Below are 22238 nucleotides of genomic sequence, written 5' to 3'. Positions count from 1 at the left end.
CTGAAGCACTTCCGCTATCAGTTCATTCAAATGATTATTTAAATGCAATGCATATTGTACTGATCTTGTGCACTGATATATTATATTGTGTGCTGTCTGTAAGTAGTGTGTGTAGGTTATAGTTTTAGGTTTTGAAAGAATGGGTTTTAAACCACAGCGGTTCGAACTGGAGTTCTGCCGAATGACTAAAGAGTTATCAGTATGTTGGTAAAAAACTGTACATTTCTAGTCAAACCATCCTTCTGCAATCTCATACCAAAAACGGAAATAAGGGCAGTATTAATAGCTATAAATGTAGGAGAGCATTGATATTATGTGGTTGTATTGTATTGCAATATTAAGTGTTGATGTTAAATCAAAAGATGAATAATGAAATGATTTAATGACAATAATTCTCTATGGTTACAACTGAATTAAGTACAAAATAACTGTATAAAATGTTAAAATATGAAATGATAAAACATATGATATAAATTGTACCCAGCTTAAATGTTAAGTTAAAGTTACCAGAGGCAGAAGGAGAGACACAGGGGGAGGGAGAGAGAGACAAAGAGCGCAGGCCCAGAAGTTAGTGTGATTGCAGTAGAGTCAGAGAAGATAGACTCCAGAGGAGGAGAGGAGCAGAGTAGGAAATCAGACCAGGAAAAGACAGGCCAGGAAAAAAGGGAAGAGCCCTAGTTTACCACCTATTTTGTATCTTTAGAAAACGCACATAGTATGAAGCATAAATGATACATTTTAGAAATAGTTTTCATCTACATGAAATAGAAAGACTTTAAACAACAAAATACAAAACTGAATTGCAAATCTTTAAATTACATGAACAATATGATGCACAACTGGACAATTCTTAGAATAATTTGCAGAACTATATGACATTTTAAACAACAAAAATACTAAATGTATTTGCAAATGTTGTATGATTCATAACTGGTAAATTATTAAAATAATCGGCATTTGCAGATAAATAAATATTTTTAACAAAATCAATTTATGAATGTTTCAAGTGATAAATATTTATATAAGTATGATCCATCACTAGTAAATTACATTTAAAAATATGCATTTGCAGAACAACATATTTATAAATATAATAACAAATGTTTCAAATATAGTGAATCACACTAATAATATATCCCATGACTGGTAAATTATTCAAATAATTTTTATTTGCAGAAAAAAAATACATATAAATAAGACATTTTAAACAACAAAATTGATTAGCAAATATTTTAAATGTAATTAATTATATAAATTTTAATGTAATAAAAGAGTTCTTCTAAAAGTAAAAAAAAACAATTGTGGAAAACATGTCGCCACTTGATGTCAGGAAATGTTTAATCTAATGTTGGACGTTTATCTGCATTGTTTACTATGTTTATAATTGTGTGGGGCTCACTTTCAAACCCACTAAAAATAGCTTCCTCAGTCACCTGTTCCAAGTAGTTAGAAAACTTTTGGTTTGGGTTTAATGTATGACAGTTATTATTAGGCAATAATAAAAAACAAAATGGTTGGTAATAGTGAGAGAACATGTCTATTAGGATGTTACAAAGCTCAGTGTTACAAAACATTACACAAACCTGTCCAGTAGAGGTCGCTAACTGACTGCTAATCACATTTGCCTTTCAAAGATGTGCACGTGGGAGAACAATGCAGTCTGAGTGAAGCAACGGGCAGTGAAGTTTGTTTGGTGGATTTGTGCGTGTTATAAACAAATCACATTTCTATTCACCGGTGTGGAATAAAAGCAACTGAAGTTAACTAAACCAGACTCATGCATTTTAACCGATGCATCACTGTGATCATCACCCTGAAACTGGCAACTTGGTTGAATACTTCAACACTCAGATTTCTTGTTAGTTTTTTTTCCATTTTCAATTTTGGGGAACTGCCGTGCATATAGTCCATCGAGCCGAGACCACCTCATTCAGGCGATCTCGGACCGATTGATTTGGCGCGGATCCCACACGATTGCGGGATTCACATATGCCAGACAAACCACGCTCACTGGGCAAACACGACGCAATTGACAAACAGTCGAAGCCAAATTAAACTTAAGTGACAAGGCACCACTGGCCCGATTGGGTCAGTAACCATTCTCTATACTGTCCCGAGCGTCTCGCACGCTGGCCCTGGGTCATCGGGCAGTCCTTATTGTCGAGCCCTGCATGTTAATGGACAGATCAAAATATGATCTGATTCATTTTACATTTAATGTGCATCAAAATTACAGTGTGTGTAGCCAATGTTTCCAGTGTCTTTTCACTTTTCAGCTTTTGAATGAGAGTTTTAAGACTTAATGAAAACTAATGTTGTTTATTATTTTATTTCAGACCTAATTGAAGAGTATGAGGGGAGTAAAGAGGAGGAACATCATGTCAAAATTGAGGAAAAAACTCTTTTACAGACTGATGGTATTTTGAAAAGGAGAGACAAGAATCGTTTCACCTGCACTCAGTGTGGAAAGAGTTTTGGAAAACAAAACAGTCTTCAAATTCACATAAGGATCCACACTGGAGAAAACCCATTCACATGCACTCAATGTGGGAAGAGTTTCAGCCAATCTTCAAACTTTAATAAACACATGAGGATCCACACTGCAGAGAAACCATTCACATGCACTCAATGTGGGAAGAGTTTCAACCAATCATCAAACCTTAATCAACACACGAGGATCCACACTGGAGAGAAACCCTTCACTTGCACTCAGTGTGGGAAGAATTTTAACTGCTCCTCACACCATAATAAACACATGAGGATCCACACTGGAGAGAAACCATTCACTTGCACTCAGTGTGGGAAGATTTTTAACTCCTCCTCACACCTTAATAAACACATGAGGATCCACACTGGAGAGAAACCATTCACTTGCACTCAGTGTGGGAAGAGTTTCAGCCGATCATCATCTCTTAATAAACACATGAGGATCCACAGTGGAGAAAAACCATTCACTTGCACTTAAGCCGCGGTCACACTGGACTTTTCTCCCCATAGACTTCCATTCATACGCGCGCAAATGAATCAGACCGGAAATGCTAGTTTGTGCGTCAAGTTTCGGAGTTGCCTTACAACATTCAAGCTTGGTGAACTGACCTGCGAAATCGCATCACTTGACTGTGTGAGACCAATCGAAGATCAAAACATGACCTCTCAGGACAGAAATTTAAAATATGGACCAATCGCTCACTTTTAATGTCTAATCATCTTGTTTAATCCCGCCCCTTTTCACAGTGCCGTACAATAGAATTTTGCAAAGAAGAGGACTCACGCTGGAGATAATCCGTACAGATCCGTACGAGCGTCGCTCGTTTTAGAGTTTAAGAAACACATGGACAAAAAGTTGCACACGTGACATGAATGCAGCAAAACATTTTCTCATGTGCACAGGATGTTTCATGTTTGAAAAGACTGAGTGATGGTATACTGTTTTCCAACACTCCTACACTGCAGTAGGTGGGGTTGTAAATGTGTTGCGCTCCTCGCGTTTACCGTAAACAATGATAGCGGCTGAGAGAAAAACAGCTTCATAAACATCTGGCAAACAGCACCTCTGCAGCTTAAAATCTCTTTGCAAGTAATTGTACAGGTGTGCATACATCTGTACTCCACTCTCCAGTGTATTCATGTAGCTAGTGTTGTTTGGATGATGTTCTCTGTTACATCCTACACAAGTCTAGGGCAAATACAATGAACGCAACAATATTAGTTTAAAGAGCACTAAACTGGGACCAGTCACAACACATCAACGAGTAAAGTTCCAAAAATGTATTTACAAAAAAAAAAAAATCAAAGGCACACACAATGTAGTGTTAAGGAAGCTCTAGCTTCAGGAGGGGAATAAAGCCAAAATAACAAACAAAAACAGGGTTCTGTCTGGGAGTAAAACCTCTAAATAAGCTACAAGAAAATAATGATGAAAATTAACAGCAAAACTACACTGACTCCCTGACTGACCTCAAAACAGGAGAAAGATTTCAACAAAAAAGGCCGACCACCTCCTTACTGCTTCCTGGGGGGGAAAAGCAAAAGAAAGAAATCAAAGTTTAAATCGTGATACTGCTCTAAGTCACAACAGAGAATAAGTACCAATTGTCAACAAGTAAGATTTTAAATCACCACAATTCAACTTTCCAACAGTTCACAACAGCTTTAATTTAACTGAAACCCAGCTAGTGCTCTGGAGAAAGGTTCCTCTCTAGCTCCTTTCTCATCATCCAAGTGTTTGGCCTGTGTTTTTATCCCCTCTCACTCCTCTATGTTAAGTAAACACAGCTGTGGGAAGCCATCAGCAACCTGCTTGAAACTCAGGAGGGGAGGAGTCAAGGCAAAAAAAAGAACAGGGGGAAAGACATTTGACACAATATAAACACACAATAACTTTAAACAATACATCTCTAAACATAACATCTCTGTCTTACTCCCTGAATGAGAAACAAATCACTGGGAAGACGCCGCACATCAAAGAAGGTGGAGCTCCAGGAAGGTTAGTTTGCAGTATACCAGGGCCTCAAGTTTAGAAAGCCCATTCAATTGTCCTGTGTTGCATCTTTTATTAGTAAAGTTTCTTTACTTTTAAGTTCAAGATTCTTTCTAGTTTACTACATTTACTTTTTTGAGTAGAATATAAACTTGATGAATATTTTATGATTTAGGCAGAGCGACAGGTATTAAGTTTTACAATATTAATACACTGTGATGATCCCAAGACTCCAGATTGGAGTGTGTGGTAAATCCTGATTGGATGCCTGCATTACTCATCATTGGGTATATAAAAGTTGTTGTGGTAGCTACTCCAGTACGCTGTGGCTACTCAGGAGTCCTCATGTCAAGACCTGCCATCTCATTGACTCTTTAACCTTATGGTTTTGTTTTGTATTACTTGTATCATGTAGTTTAAGTGTTGTTGTGATTATATCCTAAGTTCTTTATCTTCATTTTTATCCCTAGACATTTGTTGGTTGCTTTGATTGATTGTTCTATGAGTTACATTTTATAATAAAAAACTTGCATTCAGGCTATTTTGTTAGCTCATCTCTCTTTTATGGTGCGACTCAAACAAGCGGGTCATAACACTTTGCAAAATGTGTCCGGTTGTATCCGAGATCTTGTCCTTTCAGTCATGACCATAGGTGTGAGTAGAAACCTAGATTGAGCGTTTAAATGAGAACATTGCATTTCGTCACAGCTCCTTCACCACAACAATCACATCAACTGCATTACTGCTGCCGCTGCACTGATCCATCTTTAAATCTCACATTCCATTTCTCATGAAAAAAAACCGCAGATTCTTGAACTCCATTTGGGAGATGGCCACCTTTTTCCAGTCAAGCACCTTGGTTTCTGATTTAGAGGTGCTGTTTCTTTCCCTGCCATGTCACACATTTAGCAGCAGACCGTCCATGCTGAAGGTCAACGTTATCTGCAAATGGCAGAGACAGTCCTAGCCTGCACCTAAAATTCTGTCAGTAAAATTGTTATATTTTTGAGATCAGCCTCAAAAATAACACATTTACAAAATAAAATGAATAAATGGATGGATGGATAGACAATGTAGTGGTGGAAGAGGAAGTAGGATGGCTTGTTCAACTATAAACCAAGATGGAGTTCTTTCAGGAGGGATGGAACAGTGCGCGAGATGTCTCAGACTGAAGGCGTAAAAATGAAATAAATGCCCCAACCCTTTTTTTATCAACTGGCTGTTGCAATGTACTCCTATGCAACCTAGGGTGTTGTAGTTAATAACATGGCAGATTTGTAGTTCTATAAGTGTGAATGTTTACCTCTGGTGGTTAGAGATCGCTGGTGATCAGACAAAAGGAGGTGATGCCTAAATTAATTAAAACAAACCAAGCATATGCAATAAAAGGGAGAGACATAGCAGATGTAACAATGAGCATTAAAAGTACTTTAGAATATTTACAAGAAAAGAAGATGCATGGTTATTAAATTACTATTTTTAGTATGAGTGAGCAGGAGGCAACCAGACTAATTGGGTATTAGTTAACCCTGCATCCTCTGACTATCTTCAGAGTGTCCAGATAGTGTCCGTGAGAAGAAACACAATCCCGGGGTGTGGACCTGTAAGTGGCCTTTGGTCCCTAATGAACGTATAACTGAAGAGTATGGGATCCGATACGAATCAAAAACTCTAAATTGAGTCAAAAAAGATGAATGTGATCCATTCTTGTTATTAGAAATACAATCTAAATTTCTTAAAATTTCACTTAAAATTGGAGTCAGATTAAATTCAGAGCTGGAAAACAAAATTCTTTACAGAAGCACTAGAAAAGGCTTACACACATTTAACCTTCACCCATGCTGTTAGTTTCATCATTGGGTTAATGGATGGACTTTTACACTTCTGTCGCAAAGAAAAATATCTTAACTTCACAACCCTGTAGCTACTGTGGCATCTAAAATATGGTTTACAACATCAGTAAAGTGATCACAACTTATAATTACAGACAGTAGAATGTTAAGCGGAATCAGAATTTAAATTCCTCATTCATTCATTTTGTACATTTCATTAAACAGAGACCATCTAAGAGACTAATAGTGTGCTGAACTTTATAATGTGCTGTGTAAAATAATCAGCATCTGACTTGAAGCAGTGTGTGTTGGTTAGAAACTCTAAATAAAATGTGACTGTGATGTAGTACTTTAAAATAATGCAAAAGGAGGCAATATGATATGTTCTCTAACTAGCCTCCATCTATAAAGAGACAGGAAATGATGCATCTCAGGGCTGACTTCAGGGCTGTTCAATCTGCCTCAAGTTTACAAGTCAGATATCCAACTTCAAGTGGCGTCGAGACATTATTTTCAAGTGGGAAATAATCTCATGTTTTCTGTAAATCTGTGTGTGTCAACATTTCCCCAGAGCGGATGCTCTGATGACGCCTTTCATGATTGCTCAGACTCACACACCACAATAATAACCTGTGTTTCTGTGCATATAGGCTTACAGTAAAGTTTATTATCAACTAAAACTTTATTTAAAAAAGTACTTTCAACACCACATGTGAAACTAAAGTACTGAACAGAAAAAAGAAAACAATATAAAAGAAAACAGAAATAACAAGAGGCAAGTTTACAATACATTTGTAAAAGCAACATAAAACAAATGAGTTTTTAGTAATCATGCTTCTTCTGGCTAATCCTGCAGAGCAGAGGATTATGAGGAGATCTCTCTTCAGTCTCTCAGTCTTTAGCACAGTTTTACTGATGATCCATAATGAACCCTAAACCCAGGCCAGAGCGGCTCAGTGAATGTGGTCTGGACTGAGTGGATAAGACTCGTTTTATCTCTATAGATGTTGTAGAAGATCAGAGTTCCTGCATTGTGATCCACAAACACTCCTATTCTACTGCTGATCGGCTCTACAGAGAGACCAGTCTGTGTGTTATCGTGTATGAATGAGAAACTGGAGGAAGAGCAGATCAAACTCCAGGACTGAGCATTACATCCAAACCAACTCTCATAACCTCGTCCCTTCCTTCTAATACTCTTATATGACACTGATATTTCCACACCATCTCCACTCCAGTCAATCTCCCAGTAACAGCGTCCACACACACTCTCTCTGCACAACACCTGAGACACATCGTCAAATCTGTCTGGATGATCAGGATACCACTGTTTCTCCCTCACTCGTGTCACCTTTCTGTTCTCCTCAGACAGAATGAGACGAGTGTTTGTTGTGTTTGGATCCAGTGTGAGAAAACAGGCATCATCTGAACACAAGAGACACATTTATAACACAACAAACACCAAAGCTGTGTGTATATGTGTGTGAGAGTGTCTTTGTGTGTAGAAGTACATTTGCATGTTCCTGTTGTAATCCTCTTCTCTCTTCCATGATCCAGACTGTAAACACACACAGATTCACATTGTCAGTAAACAAACATCAGCTTATAACATGCACGCACACACACACTCACACGCACAGATCTGTAATAAAACAGCAGCACAACACGTGTATTCTCTTGAGTCACTGTTAATAGCAATGTTGATATCTGTGCTCTATAAATTATGTACTTGTGAATGTAGTCGTGTAACAGAAACACAATAAAGCTGTTGTCTCTGAAAGGGTTGTGTTCAAAATAATAGAAATGTGGAGATGTCCTCAAGCCCGGGGCTCCCTCCCGTTTAAAGGGCGAGATGGGAGTTTGAGCTCAGGTAGGTCTCAAGAACTCCCCTGCTTGTGAACGTGTTAGGAATAGCTAAGATATAGCTGGCTAAGAGTTTGTCTTACGATGCTACTTTGGAGTAGTCAATTTACTTATGATGTATGGCTTTGCACGGTAGGAGGAAACCGAGGAACCCACGCGAGCATGGGGAGAACATCCAAACTACGGAAAAGAAACGCCGACTGGCCTGGTGAAGAGTCGAGCCAGTGGTGATCTTGCTATAAGGCAACAGGGCTAACCACTAGGCCGCCGTGCCGCCCTATCAGGAGAAGGGGAGGAGTATAGGTGGTAGGGGGGATTCCTCAAAACAAAGATGACTGAAGTGGAAAACTCTAGTTATTTATAGTGAGTCAGTATTCATTTAATTGGTGCAATATGTGGAGCTGATGCAGGACCAGCGGTGATCAATCATAATCATGTGATCCTCTCAAAAAGAATTTATAAATAAACCACACTTCAAGAGTTCACATTGAGCTGATGATTGATAATAAAGAGTGTTTGGAATGCTGTCCCAGGAGAGAGCCCTGAGGTCAGAATATCCTCAAACCTGGGGCTCCCTCCCGTTTGAATAGTGAGAGGGGAGTTTGAACTCAGGGCCATGACTCCTGTGGGAGTCGAAGCTCTGAAAGACTCTGTGGGAGTCAAAGCTTGGGGAGTGATGGCTTATGTGGAAGGAAGAAAGTGTAGCGGAGGAACTCGATGCTAGGAAAAAGGGAAAGTAGCAGAGAAATTCAACGATGAAAAAAGAAAAGTAGCAGAGGAACTCAATGCTGGAAGGTGTGGGGAGTTAAAGGTGGATGGAGGAGAGGAGCTGGAAGAAGGAGGGGGTGGAGGAAAGAGCAGAAGCATTCAACACTTGAAGGAAGGGAAGAAGATGTGGAGGAACTAGGAGAGTGCTAGGAGAGGGAGAACAGGAGAAGCAGAGGAACTCAATGCTAGGAAAAAGTAAAAAGAGATATTCTTTGGGAGGGGCAGGGGAGTCAAAGCTCAGGGTAACAACTCTGTGGCAGTTAGAGCTGTAGGGTGGGACTCCTACGGCAGAAGGAGAAGTAGAGGAGCAACTCGACGTTGAAAAAAGATATGTAGCGGAGCAACTCGATGCTGAAAGGGTTGGGGAGTTAGAGGTAGGAGGAGGAGAGGAGCTGGAAAAGGGAGGGGGTGGAGGAAAGAGTAGAAACATTCGACACTGAATGGAAGTGAAGGAGATGCGGAGAAACTCGATACTAGAAAAGAGAGGAAAGGAGATGCGGAGGAACTCAAAAGAGTATTTTTGTAACTCATTAGTGCCCTGGGAGGGATGGAGATTGACTCAGAGGCTTCAAGGGAATTGAGTCAAGGCTTGGGGAGCACTCTCGGGCAGTAGAGCCATGAGAAAGGGAGGGGGTAGTGAAGACTCTTGCTGGAAACGTGAAGGGTGTGGCCAGGGTATGGGCTTGGCATGACTACTGTGGGAGTCAGAGATCGGGTAAACTCCATCGGAGTTAGAGATGAAGTGTGTGAGTGAGAGTCGTGGGGGGGGGGGGGTGGGGAGCTTGCGAGAGAGGGCTTATAGCTTTAATAAAAAGAGGGGGAGGGAAGGTAGCGGAGAAACTCAACGCTAGAAGCAACAAAAGTTAGCGGAGGAACTCATCGCTACAATGGAGGGAAAGTAGCGGAGGAACTCAAAGCTAGAAATGAGAGAAAAGTAGCAAAGGAACTCAATGCTAGAAGGATGGAGGGGATAGGGAAATGGACTCTGGATGGAGGGTGTCCTCTGGTGAAAGACAGCTGGGCTTCCTTGAGGTGGTATTGGCTGAGGCGGATGTAGAATTTGAAGGCATCCAAGGACCAGTGGCCTGGATTTGGTGGCCAGAGAGTCTGGATTTGGTTTTGGGAGAGCCCATTGTATGCTGCTGTAGTGGCAGCTCCAATTCTAAAGGAATGGCTGGAGAATGATTCGGAGGGAAAGCTGGATAGGCATTAAACTTCTTTTAGATGATACATTTGGCGATAGGCTTTACTTATACCATATTTAAATAACATTACACTTGGAATCTTAACATTATTAAATTCACAAGAATATCTGGCCAAAGTCATTCACAAAGTCATTTGCAACTGGGTCGATTCATAAATTGTCAAGAGAGAGGGTGGGACTGTCTCATCCTGTGAGCTGCTCGGATGGAGACACTTCTCTTTTCAGCTATTGATTCGATGAAATGTCAATCGAAGGGTCAAAAGGCAGGAGGCCATTTTGATGATGAAATGTTTACATTGACGCTGCTTTACTGAATGAGCTGCAGTGGCTAGTTTTGATGATCTCGTAGATGTCTATTGACGTATAAATGTGTTGTGGACTGATGTTTTGCAGAGTTGGATTGCCTGGACCCTTTGCAGTCAAATTACTCTATGCTGTTGGAATGTAATGGATCTGTGGACAGACGAGAGGCTTGTGAGCTGAGTTTCTTAGTTTTTTATTGTCTTCTTAGGTTGTTAGCAGTTCAATAGAGGACACTAATGTCCGCTTTGTTCGTGTTTTAAAATGGTTGAAATCGCTCTAGGCACACGAGTCTCAGCTTTTGAAAGATATATAAAATGTTTAGTCTATGTTGGACAGTCATTATTTTTGTGAGGTTTCCCCTAAAGCCTGCTATGTACTATGGTTGGAACAGTAAGGTGTGAGAAATCTGTTTTATAGTGATGGCTTAAGGTGTGGATCCCGTCATCTGCATATTCAGGCAGATTTTGTGAACTGTGATATTGCTGGAGATTTTGGTTGAAAACACAGCGGATGTGTAGGGTGAGGCATTTGAAGTGGACAGAGAAGGAGATTATATTGCAGCATTGTGGTTAAATTGTGGAAGAGACAGCAGTGCCTAATGGGTGGCACTGAGCCATGGCTGAAGTCTCGGGGAGAGCGGGGACTTTTGCTGAAGTTGTTGTTGTTTGTTGGTTCTTATACATGTCGATAGGTTGAATGGTGCAATGCTGTAAAAGCTTTTGGAGCTGAAGCGTTTTGTAGCGGGAAGCATTCTTCAAGACAAAGATGACGGCAGTGGAAAACTCTGGCTATTTATAGTGAGTCAGTATTAATCTGATGTGTAATATGCAGAGCTGATGCGGGACCAACCATGATCAATCATAAGCATGTGATCCTCTTAAAATTAGTTTATAAATAAACCTCACTTATTGATGAGGAAGGTCAGCAATGTGTCACACACTGTTATTATAGTAACGTTCGTTGTTGTGGGAAGAAGAAGACAGGGTCGGCGATTCAGGTAAGCACAAATCTTTTATTTTGTTTTGTTTTTACCATACGTGTAGCTGTACGTGTGTGTGAGAGCTCTCTTCTCCGCAGTCTGCTCCTCCCGTTGTCTTTAGGAAGGGAGTATCTCCAGCCCAATCACTAGAAAGACAGGTGTTATTTATAATTTCTGATTGACCTGCTGATTAGCCGCCTGGCTCAGAGCATGCTCTCCCCCCTTATTGGGTGTTCGATCACGCTCACCTCTCCACAGTTATCAAATATATTTCTCTCGGAATTGTGATGTAAAATGGGTCGCCCAGAAGAAGAACAGAAATACAGAATAAATGCTGCTCAATATTTAAACCCCTCAGTGTGGTTTGTGCTGCAATTTCATACTCATACAATCTCAAACTCCATTATCCAAAACCATTGAAGTAAACAGTCATCTTTATGTTACATATTATAAATAACTTTTAAAACACAAATAAAACAATACATTTAGAACTTGAATGAAGTAAATAAACAAGGTAACTGTTTGAAAAACAGCCAATTTGCCAATCCAACAAAATTGCTGGAGAAAAAAAGGACTCCGATATGTGGCGAGTACAGAAAGGGTCTCCTTAAGAAAACATTTTGAGAGGATTTTGGATATGTAATATGGATTTAAGCTATTTGTCAGGTCACACCCATTCTCTCTTGACTGATCAATGGCTTGAGAGGAAAGTTTGCGTGGGAGCTCTAAATTTATAAAAAAAATTTAATATGTCCTAAATCATGGGCTGTTACCATAACATGATCTGTTTAAATGTACATAAAACAAAATTCATGCATTCATATTCAATATACCAATAGTATCTGGATGCAGCCTTTATGATTCAAGCTGAGATTGCATCACTCAACGATGCAATGTCTGACACAATGCACTCAAATGGTGCGAGTGACGTCACTGTGAGGGGTAGGGTTAGGGGTGGGGTTAGTGAGCCCATTCAAAAGCATTGGATGCAGCTCAGATTGCACTGCACCAGGTTTGCATCCAGACCCTTCTCCAATATACAGATTATAAACACATTACATGCACTTTGGAGTGAATTTTGTTTCTAAAAGTCCATTTCAATATTGAAAGTGTTTGTGTTTGTGTGTGTGTGTGTGTGTGTGTGTGTTTGCAAAGAAAGAAGTGATTTCTCCCCCTTTTCATCTGCAATGTTATTTGAAGACCAAGAAGGGATGGGGCAAAAGGAGCCTGTTAAGCATCTTGGTGGATAAGATGTCACAGAGTGATCTTACTTTCAGACTTTTGGAACCGAGACTCATAAAAGTCATTTTAGCAGTGAAACATATCTACTCCAGGGAGTAATTAAACCTTTCACCTACAACCTGTGGGTTACAATATTCCACATTTGAAGAAAAGACCCCAGTTCAGTATGTTACGTAACTGCCCCCTGCTGGTCATGTCTTTTTTTGTGTCAGAGCATTCTGTGCTTGTGTAAAATACACTGGTGTCACGCATGGTCACGTTTCTTCACACATGTATTTTCAGTAGCCACATCTGTACCTCATTAAACCTGAAGGCTCATTTTCTGAAACTGACAAAACCAAATGTCTATGACAAATGCAATATAAACTTTTTATGAGATCAGTGATTCATACGGTGGCCGAGAGAGCTTAACGTGCTGTAATTTAAAGGGCACCTATGGTGAAAAATCTACTTTTCAAGCTGTTTGGACAGACATGTGTGTAGATATAGTGTATAGACCGTAATATTAAGGTGAAATAAACACACCCAGTCCTTTTTTTTCCCAAATTTAACAACATAAAAACGGTGAACTAATTGGAGCGGTTTTCAGATCGACCGCAACTTGACGTAGGAGTGTGGTCCCCCCGTCCACCAATATTGATTGACAACTGTGCATATTAACATGTCCCGGTAGTCACATGTATAATCATATCAATAAGACCAGACGTGCGCAAAGCAACCGGGAATAAAAGGTGTGTTCAGTTTGCTAGGATCATCAATCATCATTAAATGTGATCAAGAGTGAGTTTTACAAGTTTAAAATGTTTTAAAACAGAGCATGTGTGTAATGAATTACAGCGATTTAGCTTAGCTTTACTTCATCAGCACAGCCGGTCAGAACAATTATAAAGGAAGATGCTTCAATCCCGGTTTGTGGACGTTAAATCAGGTTTATTTTGTACATTAAAATAAAAAATATCCATACAGCAGTGGAGATTAACCTGTATCCTGTCACATATGTGTGCAAACAAAGTGCGAAGCTAAACGCGCGCTCTCTCTGTCTCTGTGTGTGCACGTGTCCTCACTGTGTGTGCGCGTAAACTTTGTAATGACATTGTGTGTGACTCATCGTTGCAACTCACAAAAACTGCATCAAATACTGATTGGTAAAGTTCTTACTGTAGTATTTCTCACAAACGCGACGTGAGATCTGCTTCCTGAGGCAGCCGAGGGCGGCGACTGAGGCATGTTGCTGACAAGCACGTGGGAACGGTGGGCGGGGAGGACTAGCCTTAAAGGCCCAGTACAAAAAATCAGCAACCAAGTTTTACCGCCTATAATACAGACACTTCAGACAGCTATCACAAATACTCTGATGGTTGTTTTGAGCTGAAACTTTACAGACACATTCTGGGGACACAAAAGACTTATATTAAATCTGAAAAAAGGGCTAACCTAGGTGCCCTTTAAGAAAGCACATGCAATAAAAAAAAAACACCAGCAAATAAAGAAACGATCTTCATCAATTTGACAGCACATGTGTTGCAAATTGGTCACAAAAAAAACAAAAAACAAAAAACAGAATAAACGTGCAGCAAATTGGTCATATATTTTACAGGGCTACCTGCATCCTGGAGACAAATCCTGATCTCCAGAAGTGTGTTTGTCCTTCATAATAGATGTGACATGTTTGAGAAAGATATCACCAGCAGTAGAAGACTCTAGAAGAAACCACAAATCATATTATTTTTACCTTAAAATAACGCACCAGAGCACTTCAGGGAAACTAAAGAAACTGGTCTCATTGGTGAAACTCTTGAGAAGTTTTTAGCTCATGTATAATTATGTCAAACACAGACTGTGTGTGAATCCACTGTACTGTAAATCACTATTGTGATATAAAGATACTCAGCTTTTCTTCTCCACAAATTTACTAATAAAATCTAAATGCAATCATTGATACTTTTATTGCAGTTTGAGTTTTCTACATTTAGGAGCTTCTGTAAGTCTTTGGTTTTCAAAATTTAAGTGAGCTGAAGAAAATGACAGTTTCTGTCCAAAGTAGAAAAGCTGCTCATTTTACTGAGTGAATGTAGACTGTAGAATGTAGTATTATATCAGAATGAAGCTGTCGAGTGAGTTTCTGTCTCAGCAATACGATTCACAACAATATGATACGACATAGAGTCTTAGTATCACAGACTCATTAATAAACACACAGATCACTAATACATCTAAGATAAATCAGTATCAGAATGAGCAGGTTTCTATAATTCTCTTCCACAGGGTATATTCAGGAATCCTAAAGGTAATTTCAATACTTTAAGCCATTTTAAAGACCTTTTCAGAATATTTTAAGACCTTATCGCCACTTCAAGTTCTAACCAGTATCAAATCTTTAACTTAATAAACAGTTGTTAATAAACGGTTGTTAATAAACAGTTGTAATTAAATAAATCAATGGAGCACGACCATGCAACAGAACTCAGATATGCTCGGAAGAAACAAAGCTTGAAAGAATAAATTATGTGATTGCTTTCAGTGACAGGTTTCAGCCACTGTTTAAACTCGTCTCTATCCAACCAGAAGTACGCAAACTAACATTTTCCCATTTTGCTGTCTGTTTCGCTACATGTGGAGAGCATCACATCACCTTCCCGCGTTTGTCGCAAATTACGTGACATCATCCGGATGGATAAGCTTGGCCAGATGCACCCCAGTCTGAAACAATCGTGTGGATCGAGCACGCTGTTGTTAATATTAGGAGGAAAATAAATATATTTATGCTTTTTTTGGAGTCAAACATTTTGAACAAATGCTTAGACAAAATGTAAGGCCTTGTATAAATGCGATTAATACTTTTTAATACCTTTTAAGGGCCTCAATTTTCTCATAATTGATTTATCAACTTTTTAAGACCTCGCGGACACCCTGTTCCAGAGACACACTTGATCATCTGTTAGATCAAGATTTAAAGAGGTATACATTAAAATGACTTCAGCTCAGCAGTAAAGTCTCAGAAACAAAGAGGTGATTGACAGATTATTAGATGACACTCATAATATAAATATATGTACATATATATATATATATATAATATTAAAAAACTCTCACCTCAAATAAAGACTGTAGATATTTCTATTTGTCCTCTGAACTGTTGAACAACAAGTTGAACAACAAGTCTACAAGTCAAAATATTTTCACTTCTGAAAAACACATCAAACTGGTTTGTGACATGATAATAATAAAAAAAAGAAACTGCATGTGAAAAACACAGACCTGTGTCTGGGCTTTTACTCCACTTTAACCCTAACCCATTTCTTAGATAAGAATTAAAATGCTTAAAACAACCTGTTCAATCTGTTTTTTTTGTTTGTTTGTTTTGTCAATTCAATTCATGTTTATCAAAATAATTAGACAAATTCAATATAATTATTGTTTCAAAGCAGCTTTACAAAAGCCGCACATCATTGCAGGGGTGCTACTTCACATTTATCAGCAACAATGCAGGGGGCTCACCTGCTTCAATGCATTACAATCAAAACCAGAAAGAGTACTGCATAGGGTGGACATTATACATCTTCAATTAAGTGTATTTGTGTATTAGGTGTATGTGTATACACTGCAATATTAACAGGTCAGAGAATGTGAAATCAGACAGGATTGATTAAGTTTGAATAATAGTGCAGCAAACCCTCGCTGATGATCCTGATATCATTCACAGCAGCTCATATTAAGCTGGACTCAATAAAAGACTTTCTCCAGCTGATTTCACTGAATATACTCTATATATACTGTGGTGTTTGTGTCCACCAGTGATGTGTCACTCCTTCAGGAACAAGTATTCAGTGGAAGAAGGAAGCAGCCCTCAAAAAACCTGTTTTGTAAGTGGTGTGCCTTCTTTAAGACATAAACAGGTTTCTTGATGTGTCTCAGCACTTCCTTTAGCAGAACCCTTACAAAAAACCCACATGAATCCTGCAGGAATATTATGCAGATTTCCTACAGGGATTTAGCTCATTTTCCTGTAGGAATACCAGGAGGAAATTTATGCAGGGATTATTCCTGCAGGAATTACAATCCTACAGGTCTAATGAAATATACAGTTCTAGCAGGATTATTGTGCAGGATAGATATGAAGTAAGATAAATTTCACAATAAAACAATGCACTTTCACAAATTATTTATTAAAATAGTCCAAATCAGAATCCAATTCACAGCAGGCTGCGTTTACTCCATTTTCCAAAAAAAGTAAAGAAAGTTTCCTGTAAGTGGTAGAGTTGGTGTAGGGCAGAATACAGTCTGTACAGTATAAAAACCATTACAGCTATGAAGAATCCCCAAAAACAACCAATGGACTATTACACAAGACTGTTATGATGTGTTTAACGGTCATCAGCATCCTAAATACCTTAAAGTTTTTAATATTTCGATTTTTTTAAACTCATGTACATTTATATGTATTTTTGTATAATACAATCTTTGCGTCAAATGACAAAAAACAAATGATCGCTTATGCGAGGAGTATTTAATGAAGTGTCTATGGGGACAGGACAGTGGATCTGACATTATTCCCTCTTCTGGCTGCTGTTATCAGTCTCACACTATTTTACTTTCTTTTTTCTGTAAGTCTTGATAACACCATCCTGGAGTTTTTCTTTTATTATTTCAGCAAATAGAATTGTAAAAAAAAAATTTGTTGTACTCTCCAATTCACAAATGTGATAATACAAGTGTGTGTGTGTGTACAAATTATTACCTTACTTGTAACTTGTGCTCATCATTTAATTTTTCCGAGTGCTGCCCTGATAACTTTTATTGGTACACCTGGAAATTTCTTCTGTGCTGTGTCTGTAAATTCCCCTCTCCTGAACATCCTCCTCCTGAGAGTTTCTTTGTTGTCTAAAGAGAAATAAATACTTTAAAAATACTTAAAGTTGAAAATACATATCTTCAATCATGACTAGGCATGGGCCGGTATAAGTTTCTGGTGGTATGATAACTTTGGATAAAAATATCACGATATTGTGATTACTGCTCTAAAATAAGTTATTTTAAAACATCCGAGTAAAAAAAACAACAACTTAAACACAATATATTTTATTTTAGGAAAGATTTAAAATATTTTGTAACAGTAAACATGTCAGGCGAAATCTTTGACTTCTGCTGTCTTCATTAGTTTCAAAAATACAGATTTCTTTACAACACATAAAAACCTTTACAAATACCTTAGAAACGGTCTAAAATTGTAGCTGGTGAACTTTCAGCCTCATCGGCAACATCCACAACATCTCCAGGTTCAAAGTTATTTTTCAGTAGGTTCTTTTTAGGAACAATGTTATAGGTCGGTGGCTCCTCCCTTCATTCCACTAGGACCCATGTTTTGCCCATTTTCTAAGATAAATAGGTATATAGACAGACAGACGAACCCACACACACACAAACATATATACACACAAATATATATCATTCATTTATCTGGTGGCTTCAGCTGACTGTATCCATGACAACAGTTTTACCTTATGTCAACCTGCCAACAGGTAGTTTGCTGTCCGACCGGCGATCAAAATGATTTCTGAGGTAATAAAAAACGACATTAGCATCAATTATTAGCAGTAAATGATAAAAATATAATTAATATAGCCATTTTTTAAATTAAGTTTTGATAAAGGCGTCGACGGTAGTAGGCCTGGGTATATTACGTTAGCAATATACTAGTATTGTTAACGTGATCTCGGCTTTAAAAGGAAAAAAGCATTTGTTTTGGTGTTACAAAGCAATTTACTGATTTACGTTAAAATAGATCAGTAATTTTAGCATTTTAAGGATAAAATAACTTAAGAAAAGTACTTTACCTTCAGAAGACGGTTGGTGACAGTTGACTGACGTGCATTCGAATCGGCGACGTGAAGCGAGTCATCTCAATGAATCGAATCTTTTCTCTGAATTATTCATTTTACCGGAGTTTATAATGTAAACTACATTGTTACGCCAGTAGGTGGCGAAAACAAGCGTCTTTTTAAGTGTGAAAGACTATCTGTATGAACCTGTAAAGCAGATTTATTAAAAACACTCGTATTCCACAAAGAATTTATTTTCTTAAAGAAAAAATATGTTTATAAATAATGTTTGTTTTAATTTGTTTAACCAAGTCCATTTACCAAATAATACACACACATATTAGTAGTAGTCATTATTAACTTAAAATATTGTAAATATTATACGTTTATAATATAGACCTATACATTATTGGCAGCAATGTATTATCTAATTTCAATTTTGCATTTATATCTTATTTTATTTAAAATGTTTATAATAATTTACTAATTAAATTTACTCTAACACTGCAGAAAATAACAGCAACAAACATTTTAAAAGAAAGAGGGATAGACTCTGTTGATCTCATAAAATGCACAGACATACATTCAACCTGTGTCTAACTCAAGGACCGGTCTTGCAGTTTTTTTTTTTTTGCATCCAACCAAACAGATGGCAGTTAAATTAAAATGGATTGACATTTTAATAAATGAAATAAAAATGAAAAAGTGTAGAGCTTGTTTGTTTGCATAAATGTATAATTCGAATGGTTTAGAGTAATGGTTGATTTTTATAATTGCCTATAATCTATTCGTATACATTTATTTATTTATTTATTCATTTTTTGTTTGTTTGTTGTATTGTTTGTCTGTTAGAACTCATATTAAATTGCTACCAACAGCAAGTGACAGAATTTCTTTCTTTCATTCCAATTACAACAAATAACTCCTGCAAGTCCTGCTGGAATTATAAAATCCTGCAGGATTTGTCACTTGCTTGGATCCACTGTAAAACCTGTAAGAAATTCCTGCACATATCGTCAATGTGTCCTACAGGATTTTATAATTCCTGCAGGACAGCAGCTATCCTGCAGTGGAAAAATTTAAATCCTTCAGGATTCCTGTAAAAAGTACTGCATGATTCTAAAACCTGTAGGATTTCATAATTCCTACAGGATACCAGCAGGTTCCTGCAGAAAAAATGAAAACCCTACAGGATTCCTGTAGGCTATTTTTGTAAGGGAATTTATGATTTCTTAATAACAAGATGAATAGATTAAAACATAAAACAAAAAGGCATTATAAAGTGTATTACGATTTTGTTTTTTTTCTACCCTATTTATTTAATCTATTTTTTACGTTGATGGACTTGAAATCTTAATTTACATTATTTGTTACAATATTTGTAGGAATCTTTTGCTTTATTAACAAATCGACTTATGCTACCTGAAAAGTATTTGCATCATTACATGAAGCAGCAGGGAAAATACTGAAGGAGTTAACAACAGTAACGTCGTAATTTGTTTGGCATAATTTAAATGTAATGGCACTAAACCGCTATCTATATATTTTGCATTCTACATTGGACTGGAAAGAAAGCAATAGATGTAAAACATTTTGTGAGGAACTTTTTGTGAGGTAATTATTTATGTTCAAATCGGATACTGCGCTATATGGACCAAATCCAAAAGGGGAAAACAAAGACCACGTCGATATTTGGTCTATGTTTGGAAATACAGACCAATTTTTGACGTCAATATTTGGGCTGAATGAAGTCTTCGTCGAAATGACGTCTCGTGCTGGGTGGGTTGTACTTTTTATGTGAACTCCCCCTTTAATGCTTCAAGTAAATGTGAAGTTAAATATTATTACAGAAGATATTGCTAAAGAATGGCAGGAAACGAATGCAGATAATAAGAGACGACAATATGAAAAAAGAACCCTAGTGTGTGTGTTTGTGTGTGAGAGAGAAAGCTTTGTGCTTTGTTTTATTTGTTTGCTGGTTACTACACCCGTAGACAGAGGTGAAGTCCAGCATCTTCATGTTGTAACACTGTCTTGACTAGTGCAGTTGAATGACATTTGTCCTGGGAGCACTATACAAATGTGGCGGCGCTATTGACGCATGCTCAGGGTCCGTATGATACCTACTGTATAAATCTATGGAATCACAGCGCAGGAGCGGCGCAGCCTTATGACGTCACACGCCACGCCAGAGTAAAAGTCTTTTGTTTAGCTTTTTTGCCACTTACTGTTGCAGTCATGACTTATTGATACATTTCTCCCTCGTTTTCCACTTTACACTATATATGAAGAGATTGAAAAAGAAGAAAAAGTCATCTTCTGTCCACAAATGTTTCCTTCTGTTGTCTAGAGACTGATTGGGAAACAGACAGCCAATCAGCTTTCGCCGAGCGCCAACAGACAGCAAATCAGCTTTCGCTGAGCCACATACAGGCAGCCAATCAGCTTTCGCTGATCAGCGTGCAGGCAAATGTCCCGCCCATGGCGCTCAGTCTGAGGCGGAGAGTGGAGTGTACAGAGCTTTGTTGTTTGCTCTCTAATTCCTCCTATGTTACGGTTGTTGTGCGTCTATTCAAAGTAAGTGTATTATATCTGACCTTTGTAGCGTTAGCAGATTTGCTGCAATTATCTTGCGTGTTAAACTGCTTTAACACATGTGCTCAATGTTAATATATTTTCTTGTTTTTAGCTCGATGCTACACTGTAAATACTTCTGTAATGCTACTCGCGTTATCTACAGGGTTTCTGCAGGGTCTTAAAAATCTTAAAATCTAAATTTAAGGCTTAAAAAGTCTTAAATTTACTGAAATATTGTGTTGTAGGTATTAAATCTATTTTTAAACGGGTCTTAAATTTCCTTTTTTTGTATTACTACCAAGTCTGGCCAAAACCAGATAAATGTAAGCAATCAGAGACATGATCACGCTGCACACACAAGATGTAAAATCAGGTAGAGGTAAAGTTGGTTTTATATTCGCACATTCTTTCATTTAGAAGTCTCTATATTGTTTACCATGTTACTTTGAACATTCGATCGGAATTAGCATCACTTGAAAACAACATTAACACTGTTTATTTGACTGTGAACAATGTTGTACTTTGATATTCATTGACTGCTGATATGATTTCGCTATTAAGAGTTTGCAAATAATACTTTTATGAAATTATATTAGTAAGGGGAAAGTCTGAATGTGCGAATATAAAACCAACTTTACCTCTATTAAAATCAGCCACTCAAGATTTGCACACATTTATTGAACAGGGAAGAAAAACCTGTGTGTAACTTGTGTGAGAATATTTTGATGGTAAAACATATTTTAATAGAATGTATATTTTTAAATGAGATTAGAGAATGGTTTTATTCAGGAAATATTTTGAATATTTTAAAAATGTGTTTTCTGGAGGAATTCTTATCATTGATCAGACTGAAAGAGCTTATAAGACTTTATCAGTGTTGTTGTTGTTATTTGTGTGTTTTAAAAGAAACAATTAATGATGTTTCACAATCAGTTATGATTGTCAATTATATATTGAATATTTAATAAAAGTGTTGCCATGAATATAGCCAGTGCTGCTGATATGGCATTCAAATATAAATATTTGCAAACAGCATGTAATTTGAATAATTGTCTCCTCTTCTAGTGAAACTCCTCCTCCAGTGAAGCTCCTCCTCCTCCAGTGAAGCTCCTCCTCCTCCAGTTCAACTATAAACACTGGAATATTCCCATCAGGCTCAAGTAAAGAATTT

General features: G+C 37.7%; 1 protein-coding gene, 1 long non-coding RNA gene and 1 pseudogene across 4 annotated transcripts; 1 reads left to right on the top strand and 2 right to left on the bottom strand.

Annotated features, from left to right (window-relative positions):
- LOC130222072 (gastrula zinc finger protein XlCGF57.1-like) overlaps positions 1 to 22238 on the top strand; it is a 44595-nt pseudogene that overhangs the window by 4868 nt on the left and 17489 nt on the right.
- LOC130222183 (stonustoxin subunit alpha-like) lies at positions 7023 to 15845 on the bottom strand. Of its 3 annotated transcripts, XM_056454817.1 has the most exons (6): positions 15520 to 15604; positions 15304 to 15398; positions 14275 to 14371; positions 11483 to 11575; positions 7824 to 7870; positions 7023 to 7737 (listed from the first exon to the last, which is right to left on the bottom strand). In XM_056454817.1, the coding sequence occupies exons 2-6, from the start codon at positions 15335 to 15337 to the stop codon at positions 7211 to 7213; spliced, it is 798 nt and encodes a 265-aa protein (XP_056310792.1). In that variant the 5' UTR covers positions 15338 to 15398; positions 15520 to 15604; the 3' UTR covers positions 7023 to 7210. The 3 variants fall into 3 exon arrangements, with proteins under 3 accessions (XP_056310792.1, XP_056310793.1, XP_056310794.1); XM_056454818.1 differs by lacking the exons at positions 15304 to 15398; positions 15520 to 15604 and adding an exon at positions 15765 to 15845; XM_056454819.1 differs by lacking the exon at positions 11483 to 11575.
- LOC130222265 (uncharacterized) lies at positions 17993 to 18566 on the bottom strand. Its single transcript, XR_008836395.1, has 3 exons — positions 18506 to 18566; positions 18170 to 18225; positions 17993 to 18044 (listed from the first exon to the last, which is right to left on the bottom strand). It is a non-coding gene; the product is annotated as an uncharacterized LOC130222265 (long non-coding RNA).

The sequence above is a fragment of the Danio aesculapii genome, chromosome 4 (assembly GCF_903798145.1).
Source record: "Danio aesculapii chromosome 4, fDanAes4.1, whole genome shotgun sequence".
Taxonomy (NCBI): domain Eukaryota; kingdom Metazoa; phylum Chordata; class Actinopteri; order Cypriniformes; family Danionidae; genus Danio; species Danio aesculapii.
Note: the sequence above shows the minus strand (reverse complement) of the source record. Positions and strands in the feature narration are given on the sequence as shown.

What these genes read in the sequence shown, in the direction of transcription:
- LOC130222183 (XM_056454817.1), bottom strand. Translation starts at nt 15,337, where the DNA reads ATGATGTCACGTAATTTGCGACAAACGCGGGAAG. An exon ending in TTTGCGACAAACGCGGGAAG is followed by an intron (nt 14,372 to 15,303) that starts GTGATGTGATGC and finishes GGTTTCTTCTAG; the next exon opens with AGTCTTCTACTGCTGGTGAT. An exon ending in CACGTACAGCTACACGTATG is followed by an intron (nt 7,871 to 11,482) that starts GTAAAAACAAAA and finishes GTGTGTTTACAG; the next exon opens with TCTGGATCATGGAAGAGAGA.